Source organism: Talpa europaea (assembly GCF_964194135.1).
Source record: "Talpa europaea genome assembly, chromosome: 6".
Classification (NCBI taxonomy): Eukaryota; Metazoa; Chordata; class Mammalia; order Eulipotyphla; family Talpidae; genus Talpa; species Talpa europaea.
In genome coordinates this window covers 99793737-99819605 of record NC_140072.1, presented here as the reverse complement: position 1 = coordinate 99819605, position 25869 = coordinate 99793737, and the positions used below count along the sequence as shown (strand labels likewise).

General features: G+C 34.4%; 1 protein-coding gene across 1 annotated transcript in view; it reads left to right on the top strand.

The window, feature by feature from the left end:
• The window catches only part of NAA16 (N-alpha-acetyltransferase 16, NatA auxiliary subunit), a gene marked incomplete at both ends in the record, with an annotated part of 56883 nt that overhangs the window by 9808 nt on the left and 21206 nt on the right, over positions 1 to 25869 (top strand). The window contains 7 exon segments of the mRNA XM_084234894.1: positions 3632 to 3785; positions 8405 to 8524; positions 9838 to 9857; positions 9859 to 9865; positions 11161 to 11256; positions 17401 to 17507; positions 24232 to 24304. Coding sequence (XP_084091020.1) covers positions 3632 to 3785; positions 8405 to 8524; positions 9838 to 9857; positions 9859 to 9865; positions 11161 to 11256; positions 17401 to 17507; positions 24232 to 24304 — 577 coding nt within the window.

The window sequence follows — 25869 nt, the reverse complement described above, 5'->3', positions numbered from 1 at the left end:
TTTATGCATATAAGAGCTGGGGTATAGGCCAGAGGTGCATGGGGTGGGTGTGAGAGGATTCACCAGAGACAGAGTGGGGACCAAAACAGGCAAATTTACTGAAATATACTGCTGAGGGGAGCAGTGGATGAGATAGAAGAAGTCTGATGCGCCATGTGGACTAGCTCCCTGGCCAGGGATCAAATTGGTGCCACAGTGAATGCCGACAGCTTCTTCGTTGTGCTTAGATTTAACCCCTTGAGCCACCAGGGAGGCCCTCTAGATTTTGGGTTTTTTTTTTTTTTTTTTTAATTTTCTAGAGGCATGTCTTATTTATTTATTTATTATTTGTTTGTTTGTTTGGTTTATACATGCACTGGGTACAGTCAGAAGCGCGGGAGGGTGAGAGAATTCACCAGAGCAGGGAGCAGAGCAGGCAGAAGGACCGAAGTACACTGCTGAAGGGAGCAGCGGGCGGTAGGAGAGGTCTGCACACCATGTGCGACCCTCCTCCGGTGGCCGGGGAGCAGCCGGGGATCGAACCGGCGCCACAGAGGCCGCGGGTAGCTTTGCAACCCAGCGCTCAACCGCTGCGCCACCGGGGAGGCCCTCTAGATTTTGTTTTTTAAAGAAATAAAATGTCACCTCCCAGGTACCTATTAGAGGTACCCCCCTATTAGAGCTACCCCCATTCTGAAATTGCTATGGATCATTCCTAGGCATATTTATATTATGTATAATTTCAATAAAAGTTATGAACTATTGTTTTGTGTACTTGCAGAGTTCTTTTAGGGAACTGTTTTGCCATGTCTTTGTTCTGCCCTCCAAGGTCAGCTTTATTAGATAAAAGTGCTGTCAGACAGCATCTTTCTCTGATTTAGCTCACTTATTAACACGATGCCCTCAAGGGTCCATCCATACTTTGTTATGATTGAATAATATTTCACTGTGTGTGTATATATTGGGTTTTCAGAGAAGTCATGACACATTTCTTCTTGAAAAGCAAAAAAATACATCATGACTTTTCTGACAGCCCAATATATGTATGTGTATGTACATATATGTATGTCTATATACACACATATGCTGATAATATACCAAATCATGAGAGAGGAAGATCTGTTTCAGGGGTTTTGGAATATATAGAAACATGAAAGTATCAATAGTTTGCACACACACACCCCACCCACATCTTCATCTGTTGATGGACACTTAGATTGTTTTCCATGTGTTGGCTATTGTGTATAATGCAATAGTGCAGATATCTTCCTCCCCCACCCCCCCAGTCTTTTGGGACTATTTACTTTCTTTGAAGACCTCTTAACACTTAAGTGACTACAAGTATTTTAAATGTAGGTTTGATTGAAATGGAGTGCTGATCAACCTTCTGTTAACCCCTTAATCTTGAGCCCTTTGTCTCTATTCCTCTGTACTTGTGTCAGAAATTTTACCTTCTGGGGGCTTTTGCAGGGCAGATTGTCACCCTCCACAACGATTTCCTCTTTATAACTACCCTAAACTTCAGCTTTTGTTTTATTTCATCACTGTTTTTTTTTTTTTTTTTTTTAAGATTTATTTATTTATTTATACAAGCTCTGGGTACAGTCAGAAACGCGGGAGGGTGAGAGAATCCACCGGAGCCAGAGCGGGGAGCAGAACAAGCAGAAGGACCGAAATACACTGCTGAGGGGAGCAGCGGGCGGCAAGAGAGGTCTGCGCGCCATGTGGGACCCTCCTCTGGTGGTCGGGGAGCAGCCGGGGATTGAAACGGCGCTGCAAAGGCTGCGGGCAGCTTCGCAACCCAGTGCTCAACCACTGCGCCACCCGGGAGGCCCAAAATTTCACTTATCTTTAGGCCTAGGGAACTATTAATCTGCTTTCTGTCTCTCTAAATTTATCTTTCTTGGAAATTTCGAATAAATGCAATCAGATTGTAATGCTTTGTGTCAAGATTCTTTTATTCAGCAAGATTCTCTTATTCAGGGGCCTCCCTGGTGGCGCAGCGGTTGAGCGCTGAGTTGCGAACCCCGGCTACTCCCCGGCCACCCGAGGAGGGTCCCACATGGCGCGCAGACCTCTCCTGCCGCCCGCTGCTCCCCTCAGCAGTGTACTTCGGTCCTTCTGCCTGTTCTACTCCCCGCTCTGGTTCGGTGAATTCTCTCACCACCCCCCCGCACTTCTGACTGTACCCAGTGCTTGCATAAATAAATAAATAAATCTTTAAAAAAAAAAAAAGATTCTCTTATTCAGCATGTTTTTGAGTTTCATCTATATTAAAGCATACATTAGATCATTTGTTTTTAATGCTGAATACTGTTTCATTATATACTTTGTTTATCCATTCATCAACTGATAGACATTTGGATAGTTTTTAGTTTCAGAATTACATATAATGCTGCTATGAAGAGTTGTGTACTAGTTTTTGTGTGAACAATTGTTTTTATTTCTCTCTTGGTTAAAGCTCTAAAAATGAAATTACTTGGTTGTATGGTAAGTATATATTTACTTTTTTAATAAATTGCCCAGTTTTCCTAACTGGTGAATCATTTCACATTCCCATCAGCAATAGATGGAGGTTTCAGTCTTTGTCCATCTCCTAGCACATGTTATTGTTCATTTTTTGATGATAATCTTAGTAGGTGTGTAATATAACAGTTTTAATGGTATCTGCATTTTCCTAGCCACTGTGATAATGAACATTTTAAAAAATGTCTATGCATGTTTTGTGCTCATTTTTTAATTGGGTTATTTTTCTTACAGCTGAGTTGTAAGAGTTTCTTTTATAGTCTCAGTTTAACTTGCTTATCAGGCTATCATTTAAAATTATTTTCTCCCACTTTGTAACTTATATTTTCATGTCATTAATAGTGTCTTTTAAAGAGGAAAATGTTTATAATTTTGATGAAGCCCAGTTTTTTATTTTATCGTAAAATTGCCTTGACACCTTTGTTGAAAACCAGTTGACCAGAATACAAGTGCTTATTTCTGGACCTTGTATTCTGTTCTGTTGATCTGAATGTCTATCCTAATGCCTATATGGTACTATATTGATTACTGTAGTTTTATATACATAGTACTGCCATCAATATAATGAATTTTGTGATCTATGAACCTAGAATGCCATCAATATAATATTGAATTTTGTGATCCATGAACCACTTGTTTAGATTTTTAATTTCTCCCAGCATGTTTTGTAGTTTTCAGTATATAGGTCTTATTTCTTAGATTTGTTCCTATATATATTGTTCTTTTTGACATGATTTCATTTTCAGGTTGTTTATTGCTGGTATATTCAGATGTAATTGATTTTCATGTATTGATTTTGTACTTTGTCACTTTGCTGATAAACTCTGTTATTAGTTCTAATGTGTTTTTTTTTGGGGGGGCAACTTCTCTAGGCTTTTGATGATCTTTATACTTTCTGTGGGGGGCAGTATGTGATTTTCTGATCTCTTCACTTTGCTACAGGCAGACATCCTACCCCTTTGTTTTAAAGAATTTATTAGTCTTCTTTGCTGTTAATTACGCTTCTGTTTCTAACTGCTTGTGGGTTGCTTTTTAGAGATTGGTTTTCCTCAGAAAACAGTTAAATTAAGGATCTGTAGCACCTTTAACTAATTCTATAAGTAAGAATAATTGGATTTTTTTCCAGGTCCCACCCAATAAAATAGACTATGAATATAGTGAACTGATATTATACCAGAATCAAGTGATGAGAGAGGCAGATCTGTTTCAGGAATCTTTGGAACATATAGAAACATATGAGAAACAAATATGTGATAAACTTTTGGTAGAAGAAATCAAAGGTAAGTTCACCTGCTTTATTTTTTCATGGCCTCAAAGAAAAAGACAAAAACCCATAACACTTAAAGAAGACTTGCTGTATGTCAGTCAGTGTTATAATAAAGTCATTATCAATTAATACACTTTTTTTTAAGATTTATTTATTTATACAAGCACTGGGGTACAGGCCAGAAGTGCGGGAGGGTGAGAGAATTCACCAGAGACAGAGCGGGGAGCAGAACAGGCAGAAGGACCAAAATATACTGCTGAGGGGAGCAGTGGGTGAGACAGCAGAGATCTGCTGAGCCATGTGGGAATCTCCCTGGCTGGCCGGGAATCAAACTGGCGCTGCAGAGGCGTGGACAGCTTCACAGCACTGCGCTCAACCCGCTACACCACTGGGGAGGCCCTAATTTATTCTTTATAGCAGTTCTCTGATATAATTGTTATATACATTTTAGAGAGGTAGCTGAGGAATAGAATGACTTGCTCAAAGTTACACAAAGGAAGTTGAATGGTGCTTAATATAAATCCAGATTTCATTTTCTTATTAAGTGGTATGGTGTATTGTGTTCATATTCTCTTGCCTCCCCCATATATAGAAAAATACAGTGAGAATCATTAGTGATGGCACTGGGATTATCATGAAAGCAGGATTCATTTACTTTCATTATGGGATAATTATAAATAGGATACCGATAGCTTGTTAAAAAATGCGCTTCAGTGAAGAATCAAGTACATTTTCTTTAACAAAACTTTGCTCATCAATCACCCAGTACCCTAGCAATGCTGTGTTAAATACAAGGTTTAGCTAAAATGATACCGTTTCATACAGTTACAGGACTTCTCAATCTTGTCGAAAATAATAGCTAATATTTACTCTTGTGTTTTAGAGTTCTTTAAAAAAATTTTTTGAGGGCCTCCCCGGTGGCGCAGCGGTTGAGCGCTGGGTTGCGAAGCTGCCCGTGGCCGGTTCGATCCCCGGCTGCTCCCCGGCCACCGGAGGAGGGTCCCGTATGGTGCGCAGACCTCTCCTGCCGCCCGCTGCTCCCCTCAGCAGTGTACTTCGGTCCTTCTGCCTGCTCTGTTCCCCGCTCTGGCTCTGGTGAATTCTCTCACCCTCCCGCGCTTCTGACTGTACCCAGTGCATGTATAAACAAAACAAACAAACCAGCAAACAAATAAATAAAGCATGCCTCTATAAAAAAAAAAAAAAAAAAAAAAAAAAATTTTTTGAACACCACATGGGTATTATTATTCCCATCCCTTGCCCCCCCCCCCCCTGTGTAGAAGAACTGGGGTATAGGCCAGAGGTGCCTGGGTGAGAGAAGTCACCAGAGAAAGAGTGGGGAGCAGAACAGGCAGATTAACTGAAATACACTGCTGAGGGGAACTGTGGGTGAGAAAGGAGAGGTCTGCTGCCCCATATATGGGTTAGCTTCCTGGTCGGGGATGGAACTAAGGAATAGAGATGCACTAGCTGAGACTTAAGCTCTAGGCCACCAGGGAAGCCCTATCCCCATTTGCATAGTTGAGGAAACAGGTAAGATTAAGAACTTTATCAAAGTCACCTTGCATTTTAGGTGGTAATTTGTAAATACTTCTTTATGATTTCAGGTTTTTCTTTAAATTTTTTCATCCTTTATGTCCCTTTGTGTCATTCCCTCTCTCCTCCATCTCGTTTCAGAGCTCTCATTGTTTACTGATGTCCACTAGTTTTTGAAAGTATTTTACTTTATCAAATCATCTGCTGTGTAAATGTCCAGTATTTGTTTTCATTGTTCTCACTTGCTTTACTACACATAATTATCTCAAACACCCTCCATTTTGTTGAAAAATGACTACATTACATCTTACCTTATGACTGAATAGTACTCCATGCCGTAGATACACCATATATTCATGATCCAATCATGGATATTAGGCAGCTTCCTTGTCTTAGCTATTGAGCTATCAACATAAGGTTTGTTATGATGGTTTCATATTCTTTGACTAGATGCCCAGGAGTGGGGCTCCTGGGTTGTATGGTATTTCCATTTTAAGTTTTTTAAAGTAAAAAAATGTTTTTCCATATTGGTTGTGCAAGTTTACATTCCCATTTTATTGTTGGAGGTCTTTTTAATATGTGCCGTTCTTAGGGTATGAGATGGTTATCTTATTGTGGTTTTAACTTGCCTCTCTCTTACGTGACAGAATGATGAACAGTTTTTTTCTTGTGTCTGTTGGCTTTCTGGATATCCTGTTCAGTGAATTGTCCATGTGTGCTGCCCATTTATTAATTGTGCTCTTTGCCTTTTATTTTTGAATTGTGTATTACGAAGTTTTTATATAGTGAAAGAAAATACAAGATGACTAAAAAGACGTCTATCCTATTGAATGGGAGAAAAAAATTCATAAAATGTTACTGATAAGGGTTTAATGTTAAAAATATGTTAAATAACACAATTCTGCGGCCTGCCTGCTGGCGCACTGGTTAAGCGTCAGCATTATGAAGCAGTTCTCAGCTACTGCAGCACAAGTTCAATCCCCAGCCAGGGAGGTGACCCACATGGCACAGCAGACCTCTTGACCTCTTCTGTCTCCCCGCTGCTCCCCTCAGCAGTGTATTTATTTCAGTTAGTCCACGTGATCTGCTCCCCACTCTGTCTCTGGTGAAATCCTCTCAACACCCCACACCCCCTGTACCTCTGGCCTGTACCCCAGTTCTTTTTTATTTTATATAAGAACCGGGGTATAGGCCAGATGCACGGGAAGGTGAGAGGATTCACCTGAGACAGAGCGGGGAACAGAACAAACAGCCTGAAGAAATACACTGCTGAGGGGAGCAGCGGGCGAGACAGGAGAGGTCTGCCACGCCATGTGGGACCCTCGCCGGCCAGCTGGGATTGAACCGGCACTGCAGGCTGTGGACAGCTTCACAGCGTGGCGCTCAACTGCCTGCGCCACTAGGGGAGGCCCATACCCCAGTTCTTGTATGCATAAATAAATAAATATTTAAAAAAAAATAAACAACACAAGTCTGGTTTCATTCTCTACCTGTAATTGATGGGTGAAAAGAAAGTTATTTTTATGTTCTCGTGTACTGATATTTTCTGAGTAAATCTTAGTTTTTGGGTTTTTCTCTTTGTAGCTTAAATAGGAAATGCAGTGACAAAAAGTGAATATACAGTAAGAGCGATTCTAGTTAAAAAAATTCTGGTTATAACTTGTGAATTTTGTAGGTTATATTAGTGAGAATAATTTGGGGGTCATCACTTTGACTGTAAAACCAATATTCTGTATTGCTGATAGAGATAGATAATGGTATTTTAATAGTTTTAGTGAACTTTGCAGGCCCAGAGATAATTTATATTTACATATTTATGTCTTTTGTAGTCATCAGTATATTAAGATATTTTGGAAAATCTTTAATAAGATTTTCAGTTTCCTTATGATGTGCGAATGTATCTACTTATATTTATTTCTCTTGACCTCATGGTGGCAGCAGATAACTGGTTTTTGGAATTGAAAAATATACTGTTGTCTGTTAAATCTAGGAGGCTAAGGAGGGTAAAAATTGGGCTAACCAGAAACTGTGGCGTAATTGGGCATGTTTATAGTTTAAAGTGAAATACACAATGTTTGTGTATTCAACTGTACCAAACACTGTGCTTGCTACTTTTAAGTATATTTCATTTGATTATCACAGAATTGGACTGAGGTAGTTGATATTTTATAGGTAAGAAAATGAGCTTTTGAAGTTTTCAATTTTTTTAAGGTCACAAGGCTAGAAAGTGTGTAACTGGTAATTACAGCTAGTTAGCCTTATGATAGAGCTTGAGTAATATTTAGTAATGAAGTGATAGTATATAATTATGCTACCATTACTGTAATATACTTCTCAAAAAAGATAAAAGCTGAAATTACTGAAAACATTTCAAAGAGCTATTTGTTTGAAATAGATTCTTTGGGCAACAGGAAATCTTTGGAATAGGTGATTGAGATATTTTATTTTTTCAGAATTTTCCTTTTATCTTGAATTAGATGTACCTTCTAATATATCTGAAAAGTTTAACTTCTCATTTTACAAACCCACTTTCAATTTGTATGACTTAGTAAAAGGAATTAAATCTTGGTGGTGACCCATGTGTGAGCATGGTTTCTGTGGGTTCTTGCTGTGAAATAGTATTTAGTGTTAATAGTATTGTTGAGTTAAACTTCTCCAATTTTAGTGACTTAGAAAGAAAACTTAAGAAAATTGAGTGAAGACTTATGTAATATACGATGAGAAAAGTGCATTAAAGTCTTACACTATAAAAGGATATTTCATTAAAATTATTTGCCAATTTGTATAGGGAGTTTTTACTTATTTAAAATGTACAGCACAAAAATTTTTACTGACAAAACAAATATTTTCTCTGTATATTTGGAGTGTGGGCAGGAGCCAAAAAATGAATGTTAGTATAATAGAATTTGTAAATGAAGGTTCATTTCTGAAGGCAAGCTGTGAATTATTCTGTGTTTACTTATGGAAAATACAACATGCCCCCAAAGGAAGCATATGTTCTTTCATAAATATCTGTTATGCTAATAATGCTTATTGAAATCTGTGTGATCAGAAAGATAATATTTAAAAGAATGTTATTTTTAAACTTGATTTTAGGAGAAATGCTGTTGAAATTGGGAAGACTAAAAGAAGCTGGTGAAGTATTCAAAAACTTGATTGATCGGAATGCAGAAAATTGGTGTTATTATGAAGGCTTGGAAAAAGCTCTGCAACTTAGTATGTAATGATTTTTCTCTACTTTCTCTTAAGTAGTGTTTGAAGTATATAATAAAATGTAAAATTTAAATATTTGAAGACTACTATTAATATTTTCAGAATTAGCATTCATTTTTCCTCTTAGGAAAATTACAGGTAAACATGGGGGTGAAAAGGAAGTAAGATACTTATATTTAAGTGATAAGTGATGATAGATAATTTGAGTTTCCTTGACTTGTTAAAATGTTACCAATTTAGACTAACTGGAGAGATGAGAGAGAATTCTGAATATTCTTTTTTTGGGAAATACCATGTTTATTTAGTATTTCTAAAGAATTAAAGATCTGTTACTCTCAACCTCTAAACATAAGATTGGGAGCGGAAAAATTTGTGAGGGTATACTAGTACATTATATCAACATAAAAAATTATTCTTTTACGGGTGAGGAGGAAAGGAGAAATACTCTCTCTTAATTTTAAACTAGACTAAATCATGTAGAGCAAAATGTTGCACATCTTTCAAAATTAGGTAATGAGCCTTTTCAGAAATCTAGAGTAGCATCCACATTTTCCTTAACATTTTTATAATTAAATGTTTTTAGGACCAGTTAATATTCCTAAAATCATATTTATTCATGGATAAATATATGGCTGAAATCATTATGAAACTGGCTTGACAGTATCCAAAGGGAATTTTTAAATTTAAAAAGTATCATAGCAGAGCTGAATGCTCTGTTTATTATCTAGACTAGCCCCTAATCAAAAAGTAAGACCCAACACTAAAATGGTATTTTTGGAACCAGGGCCTGACTTCTCATTTTGAGAAGCCTTTTATGTATATGGTCAAGATTGTTATGGTTACTAGGTTACTGAATGATTGTTTAGCAGTTTTGTCCACACTAAAATTTTAGCAGGAATTAATTAGTATACTTGTAGTTTATGGTCTTAATCAATGTATTTGAAGTATATGCTGTGCCAGTAAAAGATTTAAATAAAAAATAGTTATAGCAATAAAAAGTATGGTAAATAGGTAGCTATCTATATTCATTTATAGTAATATCAGCTGTGAGGAGAAAGCTTATTTATTGTATCCTAGTCATTATTAGAAATTAATCCAGGTTGCATTCAGATTTTAGTATCACAAAGGTCAGATGTCTAAAGTTTAGAAATGTGAGCTAGCTTGTTTTTCTTTAAACTACCAATTACTGACAGTTAATAACACAGAAATCAAAATGTTTTACTAAAGTGAATGTAATGCGTTCCATTTGTCAGGATCCATGCTTACTATTTAAATGTATTAATAACAAAACTAATTACATTACTTTATCTTTTTAGGTTCCTTAGGACCTTTTCTCCCCCCATGGTAAGTTCTGGAGCTCCAACTTGTGACTTCCAATAGGGCATTGAAATGGTCTTCTTTTGTTTTAATGTTAATTTAACTACATTTTTAAGACTTGTTATCTTGGGTAATAGAGAAATTTTTTTATGGTTATAATTTGTCATTCTTTAAGATTAGGTATCAATATGAGAATTGCTTTTTAAAAAAATATGCAATAATTTTCATGTAAATTTTAATGTAAGGGTCCTTGATATTTCTTGAAATCCCTAAACCATTAACAATATGTGAAAATTAATTTTCACATATCCTAGTTTTAGAATCAACCACATTGGAGCTCCAAAACATATTATTGGGGGAAGGAAGGAGTCAAAACAAAGTCAGCTTTAACCTTTTAAAGTGCAGTGTATATAAACTTGATTAGAACACTATATTTGCTTATGAAGACACCTAGATTGCTAACACTAAGGGTTATTCTTAAAATAATTATACTTCTCTGGTCTGAGTTAAAATCCACTTAAAAATTTCAAGCAGGTTTATAATAACTAAAACTTAAAAACAGGTTTGTTTGCTTATATTAAAAGCTCTGCTGTAAATTGTCTTCTTGCATATATAAATAATATATGTAATCTGTATCTTCATGGCCTTGTTTTAGAATAATGACTTAGACACAGATCCTATTTTGTAAATTGTTGTACAGTAATATATAGTTTATATACAGGTCTATTATTTCATAGTATAAAATTAGGTTGGTCTTGGGAGAGAAGATGCAACTTCCTTTTAAAAGTATATTTTATATCATTTGAGAGAAATGATTGTCACTTTAAATAATCTTTACCAATGGGCTTCTTAGAGTCTCATTTGAAGATTTTAAGTGTCATAGCTGCTTTAGAAATTTAGTTCTTTTTAAATATAAAACATTTACATTCATGGTTCAAAAATTCTTGCTGTTTTAAGCTTTAATCTATAGATATTGCAGACTTTTGTGAGGATACGTATAGCTTCATTGGGTTAGTGTGCTTTATATACTATGTTATAAAGGAATTTTTCTTTTTCACATGCACTAAAGAATATAAGATTTGAAATGTAGAAACTGTTGTGATGAAAATTGCATTTTTCTGGAGATTGAGTTAAAAATGGGGTTCACTGATTATATTATTTTACCACCACAGTTTTTATTGTTGTTCTTTCCAAAATTGAGAGCAGCTTTAATATTGATAATGCAGTTTTTATTTATAATATAATTTTTAAAGTTTATTAGTGCTTTATCATAAGGTAAATATTTTGATGCTTTAAATTTTACACATATTTACTGATAATAGGCACTTTAGAAGAGAGGCTTCAAATTTATGAAGAAATTAGTAAGCAGCACCCCAGAGCAATTTCACCTAGAAGATTATCTTTGAATCTTATCCCAGGTAATAACAGGATATTTTTTGTGACAATTATTCATGGAAATTGATCAACACTATTTACATTTTAAAAAGTGTTTCTGTTATAGAATTTAATCTGCACTAATCTTGGGGTGGGAGTATTCACTTGTGAATTTATTATGCATATATTAATAATGTTCACAATTACGTGTTGGTTTTAAGCATCAGAAGTCATCTATGTAAAATTGTTTTTCTTACATGACTTTGAAAATTAATCATCATATTTAGAAGATAAATTCCTTAGAGTTAATGACAAATTATATGTGAGGAATTGTGATTTAAGTGGTGGAAGTTTTAGATTTTTCTTTCTAGAGCATAAAATCAGAGGAAGAGTTGTAAGCTCTTTTACCACCACAGTGTTTTAAAAAAAAATCATCATTCCCTTTGAAGTTCCTCTGTTCATCGTAAGCTACTTTCCTGAAACTTCTTATCATGCCATTGTTTTTATATGACTCCCATGTATTTTGTCTTCGGAATAAAAGAAAAAATCCGAATTACCCCGGCCCCCTTTTATTTTTTACTCTATGTAAATCAGACTGCTGTGGTGTATATTCTGTGCTTTGCTTTACTAGTATACTCATGGCCTTGATCCAAGTGATTAGATATAGCTGAACATGTTCAATTTTGGGTTGTATAAGAGGTAAAGAATATATGAGCTCTTCGTACAGTGTATTTGTTGATGATTTTATAGGGAATTGTGCCTTTTCTTAAAGTTGTATTTATTTTTAGCTGAAAGTACTATAAATTATAAATTATTTGTTTAGATTTCTGGCACATCTTTGTAGAAATTAGAGCCTAGAAAGCCAATATAGCTTAACATTTTTTTTTCTATTCTAGGCATGAGGGAGGAGGGACTGCTTTTCTAATGAATTCTCATTTATGATGAAAATATTTAATTATAGTTTACAAAAATTAAGTTTTGTAAGACTTATTTTAAAAATATTAGAAGTATCTTAGGACATATGTTGGATTAGACAGCAGATACACACTTATTTAAGATACTCATTTCTTAGTACTGCATTTCATTCCACAGATGATGAATACTACCCTTATGATCCTCTTTTATTTTTAATTTGGCTTTGTGAAATACTGAGCACAGACTTATCATGTATTTCAGGAAACATTAAATCCAAATGAATACTATCAGGCTTGCTGGGGAGGGTGCCGGTGTTCTGAGATTATTCTTCAGTCCAGTGAATTGGGGAAACTTTGGGTTAAACCCAGGTTTCTGCAGGACTTCTTAGATTTTTAATATATGCATTATGAATTTCCAAGATAGAATGTACTGTTGTAGGGAGGAGCATTTCCCTAGTAAAATTACTTTATGAGGGCCTCCCTGGTGGCGCGAGGGGTTAAGTCTCAGCACTATCATGCTATTGCCAGTTACTGCAACATGAGTTTGATCCTGGGCCACAGAGCTAACCCACATGGTGAAGCAGACCTCTTCTGTCCCACCTGCTGCTCCCTGCAGCAATGTATTTCAGTAGATCTGCCTGTTCTACTCCCCACTCTATCTTTGGTGACCTGTGGCCTATACGTATCCTAGTTCTTGTATGCATAAATAAATAAAAATAAATCTTTAAAAAATACTTTATGAAAGATGCTTGGATTCACATTTTCTCTCTTTCATAGCAGCTTTTTTGAAATATATTCCACATACCATAAATTCTGACTTTAAAATGTACAATTCAGTGTTTTAGTATATTCATGGAGTTGTACAACCATCATCACTATCTGGTTTCAGGAAATTTTTATCACTCCTGAATAAAAGCCCTTGTACCCATTAGTAGTTATTCCCCATCCTCCATCCCCCTCCACTAGCACCTGGTAATAAGTAATCTATTTTCTGTACCTATGGCTTTGCCTATTTTGGGCATTTTATTTAAATGGAATCATACCATAGCTGCCTTTTAATGTTGAGCTTCCTTTTTTTTTTTTTAAATTAAGGTATGACTATTTCAGAGAGTGAATGGAGGTGTTTTCTCAGTTTGAACTCTCAAATTCATTCACACACCTTCAGGAAAGAAAGTTCTGAGCTTCAATATTACAAACAAGACTTCTTAGTTTTATTTTTTTGGAACATGGAATTTCAAATATATACTGTATACACTTCTTGGATTTTTTTCTTAGTCAATACAGTTTGGTAAAAATCCTCAGTATATTGGTAGTAAATTGGGTTATAATTTGTAGGACAGTGTATTTTAATTGAAATAGAATTTCCTTCAGTTGGTTTACCTGGACCCAGCTATTGATTATAAAATTTGATTTGATTTGTAATGGTATTATACTGGATCCTTTGTATTGGAAATGCTGTTTTTGAAGTGCTAGAAGGATCATTTTACAAGATAAGTTTCAGTTGACAAGTCTGATGGCAATAGACCTCAAGGGTCAGTATCATTGTGAGGTTCTCTCTTTAATAACATGTATTTACAAAGCTCCAGTGACTATATATAAAATTTTACAAATAATTGTACCTTTGCACAAGTTCATGAGGTCTTTTTTTCTGTCTAGAAATTATTTCATTTCTAATATGAAAGGCATCTTAGAGTTGTCCAAAGCAGTAAGATCATTTTCAAGAAATATGATGGGACTTGAGAATGTAAGGTGAAAGTTTTGGATAAAAGGCTTTCTGGTTTTTAGATGACTTAGTACCTAGTGAATATAGCAGAAGTCCTGAGGAAATTGTCTAATAACTTAAAATATTAAGTTCTGTGAATATAATGTAGGGATATAGCTACCTTTCAAAATATTATTCAAATGTTTCAATTTACCATGGCCTGTTAGTCTACACTGGTCAAGGGGGGAAAGCAGAAAGAGAATCTGGTATATTAGATATAAAATGTATGATTAAATTTTGCTCCAATATTTTATTTTTGTTTTTTTTTAATTGAGTTAATTCACATATAACATTGTATAAATTTAAGGTCTATGATGTGCTGATTCAATACAGCTATATATTGTAATAATACTACCACCGTAGTGTTAGCAGTACCTCCACTAGGTCACATAATTACTTCTTTTTTTTTTTAGAGGCATGTTTTATTTATTTATTTATTTTATTATTTATTATTTATTTGTTTGTTTGTTTGTTTGTTTATACATACACTGGGTACAGTCAGAAGCGCGGGAGGGTGAGAGAATTCACCAGAGCCAGAGCGGGGAGCAGAGCAGGCAGAAGGACCGAAGTACACTGCTGAGGGGAGCAGCGGGCGGCAGGAGAGGTCTGCGTGCCATGTGGGACCCTCCTCTGGTGGCCGGGGAGCAGCCGGGGATCGAACCGGCGCCGCAGAGGTCGCGGGCAGCTTCGCAACCCAGCGCTCAACCGCTGCGCCACCAGGGAGGCCCATAATTACTTCTTTTTTGTACTGAGAGCATACTCCATTATTTAGAATAATTTCAGGTGAATCAGATATAGTCTGAGTTTGCTGTTCATGTTATTTTAGTAGTGGTTTTTGGGAAATCAATTTTTATATGAAGCTGTCCTACCTATCTAGAAAAAAGTATAGCATCTTTATAGTCAGATTAACCTGTTTTGTAGCTGTAAATCACATCACATAATGATTGATGGATGGGTCACCTTCCTGCAAAAGTAAGACTGTGAGTACTGTTATTTTAAAATAACTAGGAAGGTGGTTCTGTGAGATGGTTCTTACACATAAAGAAAAAAATTAAAGGTAGGTAAATAGTATTTTTGGGATATGGTGTATAATTGAGCAGTTTATTAGTTATGTGTGGACTTCTTGTTTAGGTATACATTTGTACAGTTCCAATTAAAAGGGTACAAAGAATTTTTAAGTATAAAGTTTTTTTCCAGTTTCTGTTCCCTGGCTATTAAGTGTACTTTCCTGGAAACTGCCATTTTTACCAGTAGATGAAATATTCTTCCAGAACACTCTGCATATACAAGCAAATATGTGTGGGGGGTGTTTTTATGTAATTATATTTTTCTCTTTCCTTTCCTGATTTTTCTTTTCACTTAACTCTGTGTCTGGAGTTCAGTCCCTTACCGGCACATATGGATCTTCCTTTCCTTTCTCATTTTCTGACCAACTATTTAATAGGAGAAGAGGCGTTCAGTAATTGATAGTGGGGATATTGTCTTTCAAATCAAATCTGCCAGTATGATTTTAATAGACTGAAGAAAGTTGACCAGAAAGTAGAGGTTAGAGTAGCCTCTGACATGAAGATAAAATGCTACTTTTCGTGGTAAATGATAGCGAACATGGTAAAGATTAACTGTGGAAATACAGTAGCTGAAAGATACCCAGTCATAAATTGATAGACAGCATTTATTGAGTGGTTACTATGTGCCTCATACTCTGCTTGCTTCTTTTTCCTTACCTTGTTTGAGCCAAAGAAGAGTATGCTTGAGAATGGTGTTGGTGTTTCTCTCATCTTACAATGCAGAAAATGAGATTTTTTTTAAAGATTTATTTATTTATGCATACAAGAACTGGGGTACAGGACAGAGGTGTGTGGGGGTGTGTGTGAGGATTCACCAGAGACAAAGTGGGGAACAAAACAGGAGGAATGTCTGAAATACATTACTGAGGGGAGCAGTGGACGAGGCAGGAAAAGTCTGCTGCGCCATGTGGGTTGCTCCCTGGCTGGGGATCGAACTCGTGCTATGGTGGCTGCAGATAGCTTCATAGGTTGCGTCCTAACCCCTGTGCCACCAGGGAGGCCTCATGAAAATGAGATTTTTAATGGACAGCTTATTTGCCCAGCTTACTGTGTCATATACAAAGTAAGTGGAGGAATATAAATTTCACTAAGCAACAGCATCTCTTACTGTTACCACAAAATTGGTGACTTTTGCTTTATGTTAGAGGAAGTGCTAGTAGGATTTGATATCTGAAACTGCTTCATTTTTTAAGGAAGTAATGCTGTATTTTTAAACCAGGGTGAAATTTTGTTTTTTTTGTAATCTGTGGTTTTCAACAGACCTATATTTTATATATAATCCAATAAAAAAAGCAGAAATTATTTGAATAAAACTCTGTAGTAAATATAGTTTGGTAAATGTTGAGCCTGTTTTTATAGTTAATAAAATTTCCTTTCAAAATTTAAATTTTTCTTTCAGAGTTTTACTATATCTAATTATGCTCATCGTGCATATTTTGTTTAGTACAGTTAGGCACAGGAAATTAAAATAACCCATTTCAGCAGTTACTCATAATATACATGTCTTAGTTATTCATGACATATATGTCTCTTTTTTTAAAAAGTGGACAAATCAGTATCCTCATATGCTAAAGTTTCCTGTCAAAAAGTTAATTTATCAGAGTTAAAACCTTTGTATTTAAAATTAAAAATTTTTTCAATTTTTTTATGCTTTGGGAAAGTGATGCCATACATTTTTTTTGTAAGCATTCAGGAGACTTATTTACTTGGTTTTGCAAATAGGGTATTTTTATTAAATGTAATGTTAGAATGCTTCAGGGGCTCAGTCTAATAACATACATTTATTTATTTATTTTGAGACATAAACATGTTTTGTTTTCTTAGTGTATATTTCACCCAGTAGAATGTTAACAGTTCCGTAAGAGCAGGGTTAAAAAAAAGTTTTGATCTCTTAATAGCCACTGTATCTGGACAGTGCCTGGCACATAGTAGGAGCTTAATACATGCTTGTGGGATGAATGAATGTTGGAATAAGTCATTAGTTGATTCAGAAAACAGTTGTAAATGCCATTTTAGTGTTTAAGAGATATCTTGATCAGTGTTTGAATATACTGTTGGTTATAGTAGAATCTTGCCTGATCTGCGAAGTGCTTTATGAGTTGTCTGTAGATAGCAGGACTGAGTAAGTGAGATCAGGACAGGTACTTGCTAAGGGGATTATAATGGATAGTAGGTTACTTTTACTTTCAATTTAAAGCTGCACAATCATTTTTGTTTACCTATCTTTTTAAGAGTTCTTTGAAGATAATTTGAAGATATCTAGGGGAATATATAGTGCAAACTTAGATATTTGGTGTAATACTTTTTATGGTAAAAAATAGTGCTGACTTCTGGAGTTTAAAATTGAATAGGGGGATAATTGTTTGTAAGGGAGTTTTATTTATAAAATTATTCTTAAGACCGTTTGCATCAATAAAATATAACAAAATACACTTTTGTTTCTAGGTGAAAAATTTAGAGAACGAATGGATAAGTTCCTGAGGGTTAACTTCAGTAAAGGTTGTCCACCCTTGTTTACTACTTTGAAATCTTTATATTACAATACAGAAAAGGTAAAATTTGGTCTTTATTCAGTTTTACTTTAGTCTTTTTAAAACTCAGTTACATAGATTTCCATTAAACAAATGCTATGATTTAATCATGCTCTCTATTCTAGTAATGTTACTTGCGTTAGTGTTAATAATCAAATTATATGAGTATATGATAAGTACTATCAAAAGAAATGTTAACCTGAGATTTGCAGAGTAAAGACTTTGTAAAAGTGCCAAGAGTAAAGGTATTTTTATGCATATACTTGTGTAGTAGGATTTTAAATTTGATATCACCAGAGGTCTGTATTTAGCTATTTTTTGATTATGTTATTTTATAGTGTGACTGCATATTTTAAATTTTGGTATCCCTGCTTTTTAAAAGAGTGTAGTTAATTGAGGCAGTGCAATATTAAAATGCCATTTGTTTACAAAGGACTAATAATAGTTTTAACTAATAGGATACATTTTAATAAATAATGATAGTTTTAGCTAGTTCTTAGAAGGGAGTGATACTTTTGTGTTTTTTAAAATTACAAAATAGGTACTTGGTCTTAAACTAGAAAAGTAATTAAAAGTTAATGGAAAACAAGTTATACTTTTATTTCCAAGCAATCATTGCTCATTCAAATCTAAAACCTTTTTTGGGGGGCAGTTAAAGAATTTTTAGGAAGATACTAGTGTGTAAAGAATATATTTTATTAGAAATGCCAAAACATTTTTAGTTAAATGTCAATTATTTTGCTTTGACCCATAATAATTTGTAAGTTAGCAATAATTGTAAAGAGTAAAATAGTAAAAACAAGATCAGGTATAAGTAGAATTGATGTTGGCACTCCATTCCCTGTGGCAGCAGGTTTCATAAATTAAATGGAACAACCGATAACGTCTAGTAAATATCTAGTAAAAACCTTAACATTCTTTTATGTCTGAGGTATGTGTTATCTGGCTGCAATAATAGTACAGTTTATTTTTTGAGAAATAATGATTGATTCACATGAGAACGTAGAACAATGTCTACCTATAATTCTGTGGAATATATAAGTTAACATTTGTCAAAAGATGAGATAAATTACAGAAATAATAAAGAAATTATGTGAATTAGAATATTGTTTTTGAGGGGCCTCCCTGGTGGCGTAGGTGGTTGGGCCAGCACTGTGAAGCTGTCCGCAGCTTCTGCAATGCGGGTTTGATCCCTGCTGGGGAGATACCCATATGGCATGGCAGACCTCTCCCTATCTCGTCTGCTGCTCCCCTTAGCAGTGTATTTCAGTTAGTCTGCCTGTTCTGTTCCCCGCTCTGTCTCTGGTGGGTCCTCTCACCATCCCGCACATCTGGCCTGTACTCTGGTTCTTGTATGCATGAATAAATAAATCTTTTAAAAAAATACTGTTTTTGAAATACTGTCTTGCAGCAAATGATAAATATATTAAAGAATTTGTTCTTTAATATATTAAAGAACTATCACTGAACTTTCACAATTTCCACAAGTTGCTTTCACTTAAAAATAAAATCCCTCCAGTAGTGATCCAAAATTACCATCTTCATAGAAAAGGGAAGATATTTAACATTACCACCCAAGTTGGTGAGTTGTATATTGATCCTTTTGCACACATTTCTATGCGTCAATATAAATTTGTGTTTGTAACCTTACAGAAAACAATGTATTAGTGTTTATTAAGAACCACAAAACATTCACACAGTATACCCATTAATTTTTCTAAGAATCTGTGGAAGAAAATAACCCTAACCAAAGCTATGTGTAAAAGATATCTATGCTTTTTAAATAGTGAAAACTTAGAAAAGCGAAGTTCAACAATAGAAGTATGATTTTTGGTATGACACTATGCAGTCTTTAAAAAGGAAGATAATAAAGTATTCAGTAGCACAGTAAATGCTGATGAAATTGTTGAGTGGGGGGGACAAAATTTTATACTCAAAATTATTGCAACTACTTATATTCACCACAAAAAAGATAACAGAGAAAAAATTCTGGAAATTGCTCACAATTTAAAATACTAAAGGCATTTTCCTTTTCTTGTTATTTTTTATTAACAACATTTTTAAAATACTTTTTTGCAATTGTACTATATCCTTAGCTACCTTCAAAATATAATTTTATTTTCAGAAAATAGCTTCCTTTCCAAGTATTTTTTATTAGTTGTTTTTGTTAACAGGTTTATTGATGACATGCCATAAAATGTACGTTTTGAAGTGTAATTCAAAATCCAGGAATTTTTAGTATATTCAGAGTTGTCCAGACATCAATCACCACAGTATTATTTTAGACAAGTTTATCATTCCATCTTCCTTAGCATGGGGCAAATCACTAGTCTATGTCTATGGATTTGCCTATTCTGGATGTTTCTAAAAACAAATCAGAAAATATGTGGTTATTTTTCCTTGTTTCTTTCATGTAACGTAATATGTTCATCTTTGTGGTAGCATGAGTGAGTGCTTCATTCCTTTTTGTTTACATTTAGATTTCTTTGTGAGAAGCATGAATTTCTCACTGAAAGGGAAAAAAATAGTAAATAATCCTAATTTAAAAAATTCAAAAAGGCATTATTTACAGAGGCTTCAGAGAACCTACCAGGCAGCATTTTGAGAAAATGATAATTGTAATGAGGTGCTTGAATTAGTTTCTTGTTTATTTTAAAATGGTTTTAAATTTTGGGAGAGCAAACAAAAGGAAGTGCTTTTTCCTATCTAGAAAAAGCAATATAGTATAATGTCTAATGACATTTCATTTGTTAATCCCCGTATGATTTTTGCCAAATATAAGTAATACTGTAGTGTTATTTACTTAATATTTCTTGCTAAATTTGATGACATTTTTGTTTCTTATAAAGGCTACAGGTTTGTGCTAGTTTATTTTTCATATGGCACATAAACTTTAACTTCAAAAAGTTGGTGAATTACCTGTCTTGTATTCTTCATGTGTATCACATTTTGGGAAATGCTGGTATAGAATAAAGAGCATTGCTTGGAATGAGGCCTGGATTGGAATTGTGACTCCATCACTTGTTTGCTTGAGCAATTACCTGAATCTGTTTCTGGAGTTACTGTGCGTTTTAATGAAATGATAATTTTTTTTTAGTGCTGAATTCAGAGATGGTGTCAAGAACTGATCATCTTCACTTTACCCCACCCTTCACATCTTGTCTGTACAGAAAATTACTGGTGTTTTATTTTAGTGTCATAGTTCTTGGGTAACTTACCTTTGTAACTAGATCCTTCAAAATTGAAATCCCACTAGTAATTGTACATTTACTGAAAAATAATCTAGTACTTTTGTTCCTTGTTGATACACTGTTGTGCTTAGTTTCTAATTTGGGTTAAAAAAAAAAGGAGATTGTTTCAGCCCATAGAAAAATTACACCACATAATTCAAGCTGTTAATTTTGAAGCTTTTAAGTTATTGATCTGCGATACCTTACTTAGGTAGATCGGCTTTCTTGATTTTAAATGGTATAGTGGCAAAATATTTTCTAGAAGAATAGCCATTGCATAATAAGTTTTACAAGAAAGGAGTTGAATATACTTTGTATTTTATGTATAATTTGTAAGTAAATCTGAATTGAAATGGGACCTTATGCCGAAATAAAACTCCTTCAACTAACTTTCATAAACAACTTTGGAAAATTGTTTTCACTTAATTACTGAGTTAATGACACTAATATAATTTTTTTTTGGATCAAGAACTATGCTTAATGAATGAATCACAAAGGCCATGGCTCTTTAAGATTTTTTTTTATGTATAAGATTTCATGTGTACTTTATCATATCTCAAATCTTGTTTTGAAGTTTTGAAGCTGAAGATCTGTTTTATTCAGTAATATTTGCATTACTTTATGAAGAATTATAGGTAACATCAGTCTCTGTTTTGTTGTACTGTTCTTTATTATTAAAACTGACTTAATTTTTTCCACCCTCTAATGATGGAAAGATACACCCTTATTTAAAACCAGCTTTAGCTGCAGTTTTTGAAGTTGCCAGTAGATGGCATTGTAAATTGATTTAAAAAAGGATTTGCCTTAAATTTAGGCAATTAAGGTTCTGGAATAAGCTCCTCTTATTTAGCATCATCTGGGATTTCTTTCCCTTCAACAATGTCATGAGGAAATGACATTGAACAAAATGGCATCATTTGAGGAAATAGTTTTGTTATATATTATTGACTTAAGTTGCAATGTCCAAGAACCAATCAGTGACATTAAATGAGGAGTTGCTGTACTGCATTTCTCAGCCTAGAAAAGAATATTTTAAGTTACAGATATTCTAAGTGAGATTGATGGGGTGGTATTAGACATGGTGAGTTAAAAATGCCTATTTAAATTTGCTTTATAATAGTTTTTTTTTGCAACAGTTTTAATCAGCTTAATCAGCTCAAAAGAGGTTGGTGGATCCAGAGTGATCTGATTCTATCAGTCTTGGGTTTTACCCCCATATTTACACCTCTAACAAACTATGGGTAATGGGTAATGCTAATGCCAAAGTTGATGATATTAATGGTATGAGGTTCACACGCTGAGAACTAGTTGTTTTGTGTGTGTGTGTGTGTAGTAAAACATACTTAGCAAATGCACCATCTTCATCATTTTTCAGTGTACAGTTCAGTGATATTACACATCCACATTGTTGGTTGCCATCACTATCCGCCATGTTCATAACTCTCTTCATGTTGTATCGTTAAACAATACCTTCCCTTTTTTCCTCTCCCCCTCAGCCCTTGGCAGTCACCATTATACTTTTGATCTATATGATTTTGACTGCTTTAAGTACCTCAAATGCAACCATACAGCATATTTCTTTTTGTGACTGACTGACTTCACTTAATGTCCTTAAGATTTATGCATGTTGTCATATATTGCAGATGTTTCTTCCTTTTTAAGACAATAATATGCCATTGTATATATCACATATTGTTAGTCCCTTTTTTGTGAACGGGTACTTGGGTTACTTCCACATTTTGGCTGCTTTGAGTAATACAGCTATTAGCACAGGGGTGGGGTGGTACTCATCTATTTGAGACCCTGATTTTAGTTATTTTGGGTTGATAACCAAAAGTGGAATTGATAGATCATTTTGCAGTTCTGTTTGTGTTTTGAGGACTGCCATACTGGTTTTCACAATGACTACACCATTTTACATTCCCATCAGCTATATACAAGGTTTCCAGTTTCTTCATATCCTTGTTTACACCTGCTCTCTGTGTTCTTGGTAATAGGTGTGAGGTGGTATCTCGTTGTAGTTTTGGTTTTTATTTCTGTAATTAATGATCAGTATCATGTGCGCATTGGCCCTTTAGAAAAATGTCTATTCATATACTTTGCCCATTTTTGAATCAGATTGCTTGTTTTCTGTTGCTGAGTATTAGGAATTCTTCATGTATTACGGTTATTATTCCTTTATTGATGATTTGCAATTATTTTCTTCAGTTTTGTAATTTGCCTCCTTACTCTGTAGGTAGTGTCTTTTGATGCACAAACTTTAAAATTTTCATGAAGTCCTGTTTTTCTATTTTTTTTCCTTTTGTTCCTGTGCCTTTGATGTCATATCCAAGAAATGAGTACCAAATCCAGTGTCATAAAGCATTTCTATTTTTGTCTAAGAGTTTTATTGTTTGAGGTGTTATTTTTAGGACTTTGTAACACCTTGCATGTGGTGAGATACAGGTCCAACTTTACTGTTTTGTAAAATGTGGGACTTTGTAGGTTGGGATTCTAATTTGGTTTCAGAATTAAGCTTATCAGATCATACCATAATATTACAGGGGATGTATGACGTGAACATACATTTTTTGTAGCCATGTATAACAAAATCTGTTTAGGACTTTATGATACATGGTCTGCTCTTCAGTGGTAGTGGAACTGTAGTAGATTTCGGTTAGTTTATAAAGACACTTGGGGAAAGGAAAGAAACTATTGTTTTTTTAAATAATAAAACTGTAAAATCCCACATTTTATAAAATAGTAGCAGAGTATCAGATCTTATAATTTTAGGTTAATAAGTGAATTTGGGTAGGAAAACCTATAATCTTATCTGGTACAAATTCTGTCTGCCTTTTAACTAGGGCTGCTAACAATAATAAACAAATCGTTATTTTTCACTTGAACTTTTCAAGCCTTCAGTAGATATTTAAAACTAATTGTACCTACTTTTTGTTTCTCTTGCTATTTCTAATTCATGTGACTTTTTTGATACTTTTAGTGCATAGAACATTTAAGTGTAGTTTATAATATTTTAGTCTTAACTGAGCCTAGCATTGAAATGCAAATCTATCAGAATGATCACTAAAAAATAAGGTAATTTAAATTTGAGGTAGGTATTTACTTAACCTTGTTTTTTCATCAATTCACTGAATATTTTAATCATCTCATTTTTTTGTAATCAAGAGCACTTTAGAAAATCTGAATGTGTAATGGCTTCACAATTTAACAGTAAGAAGCAAATGCAAGTAGATTGTTAATAATTGCATTGGAAAAAAGTTTTGTAGTAAATAGTGCTAATTTGTTACTGCTATAGCTATTGAGCTGAGGTTAATGAGGTTTTCTTTCACTCTTGTTAAAAGACTGTATTTTCTGTGTCTTCACCCCAGGCAAGGGGAGAAGCAGCTACCCTAGTAGTTCTCTCATTTTATAGTTCTGAAATAAGCTGCATATTTCTAAATTTTATTTAGTTCATAATAAATAGAAATACCTTGAATAAAATATTAAGATGTTTTAAAACTATGTTTCTTTAACAGGTTTCTATAATCCAGGAGCTTGTTACTAATTATGAAGCCTCTCTTAAAATGTGTGACCTTTTTAGTCCTTATGGTAAGCTAAATTGAATTGGAATTTGATTATTCATTTCTATCCATTTTTAATTACAATAAAACTGTCTTATGTTTATGATGTACATACTAAATGGTAACTATTTACTAGTTTTTGTAGTTAGTGAATGAAATGAGAACACTTTCAGTCATGTTTAAGTTTTCCATAATCTTGTGAAGTGGGAGTTAACCTTATTTTAACAGTAAAAAGATAAGAGAGGTTGAACAGCATACTTGACATCATGTAGTTAGTGGAAACCTATTTTTCTTGAATCCCTACTTCTCTGATCTTTCTACTGTTCTATTGTTTTAACTCTTGTTAATTTGGTTCTTCATTTCTCTGTAGGAGCATATGTAAATCAAGGCAACTTAATTTATAAAACACTAGATTACTTTGTCATAAAGAACTTTAGTTTGTGTTCTTTATGTGTGTTTTACGTGTCATTGCCCTTTTATTTTTGTCAGTTTGAAATAAATTTCATAATAAAATGATAACACAGAAGTAAATAGAATAATTAATCTTTCCTGTGCCACCATCACCCAACTTCTTCTATTGTTAGCTCTTGCCAGTCTTACTTAAAGTGCCTTCTGTCTACTTTTTCTCTGTAATATTTTTATTTTTAAATTTTTATTTTTTAAGATTTATTTATTTATACAAGCACTGGGTACAGTCAGAAGTGCGGGAGGGCGAGAGAATTCACCAGAGCCAGAGTGGGGAACAGAACAGGCAGACTGACAAATACACTGCTGAGGGGAGCAGTGGGCGCAGCAGGAGAGGTTTGCGTGCCATATGGTACCCTTAATGGCGGCGGGGGATCGAACCGGCCCCGCAGAGACTCTAGGCAGCTTCGCAGCCCAGCACTCAACTGCTGTGCCACCAGGGGAGACCCTCTGTAATAATTTTAAAGCAGGGATACATTTTACCTATCAACGCCTCACCATGCATCTATTTCAACATTTTTTTAGAGATTTATTTAGGGGGTGAGAGGATTCACCAGAGACAGACAAAGTGGAGGCCAGAACAGGCAGATCTCCTGAAATACACTGCTGAGAGGAGCAGCGGGGAAGGCAGGAGAGGTCTGTTCTCCATGTGGGTTAGCAATAATCTGGCTGGGGATTGAACTCAGGACATAGTGGTGCTTATGTTGAGATTTAACTACTTGGCCACCAGGGAGGCCCAGTATGCATTTATTTAAAATACTTTAGCAAAAGATATTACCATACTGTCTTATACAAAATAAACTTGCAAACCATAGTATTTAAATGTAACCCACATGCAAATTTCCCCCAAATTGTTTGTGTAATTGGTTTATTTGAATTTGAATTCAGCTAAGGTCTACACATTTGATAGTTATGTATCTGCTATTCTATTGGTCTTGACCAATAATCTCCACTCCCTTTTTAACAAAAAATGCTATTTATTGAAAGGTTATTTGTCTGACAGAATTTCCCATGTTTTGAATTTGCTTGACTGATATCTCATGGTATCATTTAATATATTTTTATATCACCCACATTTCCTATAAACTTGCAGTTAAATTTATAGGCTGATTAGATAATGGTTCCATA